We start from the raw sequence: 6,418 nt of genomic DNA, 5'->3' as shown, positions 1-6,418 counted from the left end.
TTTTATTTTTTCTAAACGCGTCTGGTCTGTGTTGCGGCAGTGCTATTTCGTCTAACTACTGTCTCTCGTTCATCCTGAGAAGACTCTGGAAAATTTCCTGTCACTCCTTAACCTGTGAAAAAAAAGTCTTCTTTTTCACGTCTTCCCGGGACCACCATCGATGTTTTCAAATCAAATTTACCCGTCAGCTGAACACGAAAAACAAATCTCCAGGAACATTATAAAGGAAGTACATTCAGAAGTATCATGCTAAGGCAGTTTTTTGAGTTATAGGCCTTCCCTTGTCTTTAGTGGGCCTGTTTTACCTCACACTCCCTCATCCTGTCTCAAGAGGAAGATGACTATTTTTGGACCACATCTGTATCACAAGTGTGCACGCAAGAAAAAGCGGTCTTTGTGCGCACAGGTTTCTTGTCTGTGCCTCCCCGCCAGCACAGCCAGCAGGTCACTACAAATCAAAATAAACCAGATAACCATCACATAATCAAACCTCCCTTGAAAAGCAAAAGGTTATGAACATTTTCCCCGTTCCAAACAACACCTCTTTACACACTGGTGTCATTACGTATTATTATAAACACTGACTTGATATTCTTATTGTTATTTAAGAGAATAGCCCTTATTCTCTTTGCTAAAAGTATCAGATATGAACATTAAAGACCTCCAGACGTGCTCATTAACAACAGATCCACTGTAATGGGTTTCTAGTTGTTAAGGCTGTGTCCACTGTGTGTGAACTTATCTTGTTTGTGCCTCACGTGTTAAGAACAAATACAGAAAGGACAAAGCTTCATTCAGTTCAAGTCTCCGGAGACAACACTGCCCCCTGCTCCTTTAAAATAGACATTACTCAGGGAGGTGGAAAGGAGAAACAGGGAGATGGGAGTGCTTTGGTCCATAAAAGAAAAGAAAAATCATCAGGAACTAGATGCCCGCTCATGCTCCAGGGGTACCGGCTTGCTGGGCCATGAGAGGGTCTCCGCCATCCGCGTCGTCCTGCACGGGAGTGGTCTCATGCTCTGCTGTGATAACAATGGTGTTTTCATCTACAAGCTCACAGGTGGGATTGGAGAAAGCCGACAGGGGCAGGGTGATCCTCTGCATCTCACGCTCATAGACCCGCTGCTCGTGCTGCTTCTTCAGGTTCTGACCCCTAAAGGCAAACACAAAACATAGATCAGTTATGATATCTCTTTATATATAGTTAACCCTCAAAAGATAAATCTGCAATAACTAATTTTTCTAAATGGATTTTTGTTAATTAACAATAGAATTTGTTCATTCTCCCTTTTAACTCTTAGCTATTATGCAAACAACCAATCACAGTCAAGTCTTGTTTTGTTTTCAGCATCATGAAAATATCTATCATTCGCATGCACTCAGAAGCCTTGTCGCTGATCCTACACACTGTATTTCTGGGCGTCACCCAAGCAGCATATTCACGATAAGGGTCTTCAGAGAGCATACTGTACGTAGATAACACAGCCTGTTACACGAAGTGCTGCATTGTCAGCAGTGGGACAGATGGCCAGAGGAACCCAGAACTCACGAGCTGGCAGGGAGTTTCTCTACTCCAAGGCAATGCAGCGACAGGAAGCAGCACGAGGTGACCTTCTGCTGATCTGAAGCCAAAACAGGCCAATATACCACTATCTGCCTGCTCCTGTGCTGTCTTTGCTCTGCCTTGAAACACTTTATATCACCACAAAGTCTTTAGACTTTTCACAAATTTCCATTTCTTTTTCAGGACCAGAGGGTTAGCAATACACAAGATGTAAAAAAAAAGACTACTTGTACTTAATGCAACAAAATGAATCAGTGCACTCCTGGAGGTAATCCAAATGGATGCTGTTTGGGGTAGGAGGGAAGCCTCGAGGGGATCGGTTTCCTTGTCAATAAGCTATCTATTCCCACAGCAGGCTGTTTCCACTGGGATATAGTGTGCAATCTTTGCCTGGAGCAGTCTGGGGTTGAAATCTTTCCTCAGCTCTTCTTTTAGGTGGCATAAGATAATGCAGAGTCAGTCAAGGACAGCGATTTGCAAAGAATGTAAGCATGTCTCCCACTCATCAAACCCATTACTGGTGGTGATGCTGCCACTGTATGCTGAGGCCACTTATAAACCCTTTGACATAATATGCTTCTCCTCCTTATTAGTAATCACTTCCTAATAATAGAAAACGAGGACGGGGCAGCGCTAATCAGATAGGACAGCCCAACACAGATCCGGGAGGGCATTTTGTGTTTGCCAAAGGGAACCCGAGTCCCTTCTTTCGTAACATCGGGGCTAACGTTTTGCACGTTACATAACTGTACGCTTCCCTGTCCCATTCAGCCCTTCCTCCACATCATCTGCTCTTTCGAGAATACAAAATAAGTGCTTAAAATAAACTGCAGGCATTTCATTTCATGCCACGTTTGCCCTCATTTTCTGCTGTGGTTTTTGTGAGAAAGCTCATAAAACTGCTGCCTTGCTTCTGAGAAGAACAACAGAGACCATCGGTAGGGAATCTGTTTAATAGTCGATGGCCTAAACTTAGGAGTACGCCGGAATTCCTCCTCCACCTTTCAAAGCTATCAAAAACACTACAAGCCGGTTTAAACTGGACGATGCAACTCTGAAGGATCGCATTTTGGCTTTATCTCACATCTAAGTAGCTCACCATCCATGAACAGACAATCCTGAACATCCTCATGCACACAAATCCCTCTGATACTGAACCAGCTGGCTTGCTGTGAGTAAGATGCTCACCTCTTATAGAAGTAGCCCAATGTGATGCCCACTCCAAGGACGATTATAATCCCCATCATGATGATAGCAAGGACATATCCTGAAAAACAAAAGGAGAAGAGGAAAATGGTTAAAACAGAAGATACAGATATATAAGAAAGACTTTCAGCTCTTTTAAAAACGAAACTGTATAATTTATAATTAAAACGTATTCAAGCTGCAGGTTTGTACACAATGCCAGCATCATACGTGTTTTTAAAGTACAAAAAAGCACAGCATACCAATAGTGCCAAGGTCCTTCTTCTTTTTTGGTCCTGTATGCACTCGCTGGCTGATCCCCATCACTGGCTGCAGAGCTGGAACATCTCCCTGCGAAGCTTTGGCTGGCTGAGCGCTGTCTGTGGAGGGAGTGGTTGCTTTTGTGCTGAGGGATTCAGTCTTTGCTGGTACGGAAGAGGTTTGTTCTAAACATACAGCAAAACAACCTTTTAGTGGTCTTTCTCCAAGTCATGTTTTGCCATATAACAGAAGTAATAAGTTGTTTTTTTGGCCATAAAAAAACTTTTTAGTATACTGAGGATGCTTGCTAATCTGTGAGGGCACTATTAATGCTAAACATTGCACAGTGATGTGTAATGTAAAAGTAGTAACAGTCGTTTTGGAGAAACATATGCTGCCATCCAGAATGTGAAGTCATTGTATGTTTGAAAAGGCAATTCCAATGAACATCCTGCACAAACTACAGCCGCATGTCTGTGTAGTAAAACACTCTGGGTCTGTACTCTGGAGACTGACCAGATGATCAGAGGGAGTCGTCTCTGAACCTGGAGGCTTCTTGCTGCTAAAAGGGAGTTTTTCCATTTCCTACCTTTTATTTCTACTTTTACATGAAGTACTTCACTTTGACAACCCTAACCCAAGAATATGTATTTATGCTTTTAAAACCTAATATATAGTTTTATTCTTTAGTGTGTGGCGGTACTTCAATTTGACCAGAAGTGCATCGTCTGGCCCATGTGGTGTCCAATTACTGCTGGTCCAACAACATTACCGCTGACGCAAAAACAGCGGTAATGTTGTGGCATGAAGAAAGCTCTGAGATTTTTCTCAACAAACTGTTGGGATGTAAATCAATAGGGGACTGACAAGCACATGCCTTTTGGTTTTTGTTTTTTTTTTCCAATGTACCAGACACAAACAAGCCCAGCACAGCCAACTGCCACTCCAACAGATGACAACGTCTGCTCTTTAAATCTTTTGTCCCCGTTTCCTCCACAGAACTTGTTTATCAACTTTGCCCCAGTTAAAAGGCAGGAAGTCATAAACTGATTCAGCCAATTAGCTGCTGTCTCCGTGGGAAAAACTTCTCCTCTGTGCCAATAAGCTCGGCGCTGGGCGTGGTCAACGGCTTTCCCCAAACAGAAGTTTGAGACTCCTGCGCTGGTGCTTTGTTGTTGTATGACTTTTGTTGGCTCCCCAATAGAGACGGAGACAAAGGTCACGCGAGATTCCTCAGAGTAGCTTAACAGCGACCAACTGACCTACTACACTCTTAAAAGCAAGTCATCACTGATCCATCTGCAATGAGACTGGAACAAGTTTTGAACATGTGCTAGATGGAAACTTTGTTTTTTAAGTGATAAGAGTTTCCAACTTGGCTGCACACCTTTTGCATTGACTAATAAGTTTCACCTCAAGCTGAGAAGCTAGAAAACATCATTATTAGCAAAAAAACAACAACAACAAAAAAAAACCCCATTTCTACTGCAAGGCCAGACAGTGCAGCTTTTTTTTTATTGGCCATGTTTCTACAAATGTCAAATTTGTTGTGCAAATGGCAGTTGTACTGTGCATACAACTCGTAAAGTATTAATAATTACTGCTGTGTATAGGGTTTACCAACCTTTGCATGTCTCAAGTGCACAGGATTCTCTCTGAATTGCTCCATCTGGGCCAGCAATGTAGCACCAAGGCCTCTCAGAGGCGTCTGGGTTTCGGCAGTAATTGTGATCTCCAACACCTACGGGAGGAATGATATAAAAAATAGCATGTGTCTGATACCGATGCCTTGTAGAAATAAAGGCCAATCTCTACGTGTCTGTCCCCACTGTGTGGATTCATTAATCATTAACACTATTTCATCACAGTACAATGAACGGCCTGGTATGAGCACAAACAAAGGAAAAGAGCAACTGGTGCATAAAATAGGCCACTTAACACCATCAACAGGCACAGATGCTGAAAATTCACATCTTTTATTGTATTTCACAGCCTTTGCTCTGATTTTGCCATGTCAGCACCTCAGCCAAGATGTTCCATGCTGTTTGTTATCCAGCACGGAAACTGTTGTGCCCAATAACATCTGTGAAAGTCAAATCTGACTTCATTTTAAGGGGGGCATTAGATCTAATATATTATTGTACCTTTTTGTGAATCTGGATGGATTGTAACATCATAGTCCCTTGTAGTATTGGTCCAGATTAGGCAGCTCAGACCTGAGGAGGAGTTCTGTTGTTCTCCTCTGTAGTCCACACCATGGGATCTCACGCAGTCTGAGCGAGACAGCAAAACAACAAGTGAGCGCAAGACATGAACTTATTTGTGCAAAGAAAACGAAAGGATAGAAAAATAGTGGAAACATTCACTCGGAGCACAGGTTTTAGAAAAACACAAAAAGTAAGGAATTCAACACACACATACATAAAAATCAGTCTATAAAGCACAAGTTTACCTTTTTGGTCTCCATTTGATGCCCTGCTCTCCACCAGAGCCACGCTCAGGAAAACAACGTGCAAAGAGAAAAACACTTTGCAGAGCTGACGGGCTGATTTCACAGACAACATTTTCCCTCTACACCAAAAATGTGTATATATATATATATATATATATATATATATATATATATTTCAATATATACAAAAATGTTTCCGATGGAGGACGAGCCTGTGCTGGATTCAGACACACTGCCCCTCTCGCTGCAGTCCCAGCCCTTGTTTTTGTCAAGACGAGCTCTCGGCTTACTTCGTCAACAGCCTTCTGCGGTGGAGGAGGTGGCGGTGGAGGAGGAGGTGTCCTTTGCAGCGCAAACCTCAAGGTCCTAAAGCCTCACCAGATTCCTATGCAAAGCACACACACACACATGTACAATGAAGAGCATACCCTGAAAAATAGTACGTGCAGCCTTGATGAGAGATTGTTTTGCTTAAGCTGTGAGGAGAACTTATATCTCCCCCCCCCCCCCCCCAACTATCCAGCCTCGATCCTGTTCCTTAACCAAGACTAATTTCCACACTTACAGCCTTTTATCTGGTTTCCTATAAATAGCTGCTCTACTTTTCCATTTCCATGAAAAAAAAATTAAAAACTTTTTCATTTTAATCCCTCTCCAACTGCAAGGTCTTATGTGGCCCTAACTACTTGGTGCATTTATCCAAACTCCCTCTTCCTGTTTCACATGCTTCCTCTCCACCCCAGGAGGCCTTCTTTTTTTTACCCTCCCCCCTTGTTTTTTCTTTTTTAGGTGGATATTGTCAGAAGTGGACTCTGCTGAACCTAATAAAGCAGGGCTGCCAGTTGTCTCTTCCTGTGCACAGGGAGCTGTATGCTCAAAGCAGAGTGGAGGCCTGTGCCATTGTTGGCTGACTAATAAAGAGGGCAGCCAACCCGTGACTCAGTCAATGTTCACTC

At 42.8% G+C, this 6,418-nt stretch overlaps 1 protein-coding gene across 1 annotated transcript; it reads right to left on the bottom strand.

The window, feature by feature from the left end:
* Positions 1–619: 619 nt before the first annotated feature.
* Positions 620–6,293, bottom strand: pik3ip1 (phosphoinositide-3-kinase interacting protein 1). The gene is made up of 7 exons (XM_085181225.1): positions 5,627–6,293; positions 5,463–5,596; positions 5,155–5,283; positions 4,635–4,751; positions 3,013–3,195; positions 2,753–2,831; positions 620–1,153 (listed from the first exon to the last, which is right to left on the bottom strand). The coding sequence occupies exons 2-7, from the start codon at positions 5,572–5,574 to the stop codon at positions 937–939; spliced, it is 837 nt and encodes a 278-aa protein (XP_085037351.1). The 5' UTR covers positions 5,575–5,596; positions 5,627–6,293; the 3' UTR covers positions 620–936.
* Positions 6,294–6,418: the final 125 nt, after the last annotated feature.

This window comes from Neolamprologus multifasciatus, chromosome 12 (assembly GCF_963576455.1).
Source record: "Neolamprologus multifasciatus chromosome 12, fNeoMul1.2, whole genome shotgun sequence".
NCBI lineage: Eukaryota > Metazoa > Chordata > Actinopteri > Cichliformes > Cichlidae > Neolamprologus > Neolamprologus multifasciatus.
This window is presented reverse-complemented; position numbering and strand designations above follow the sequence as displayed.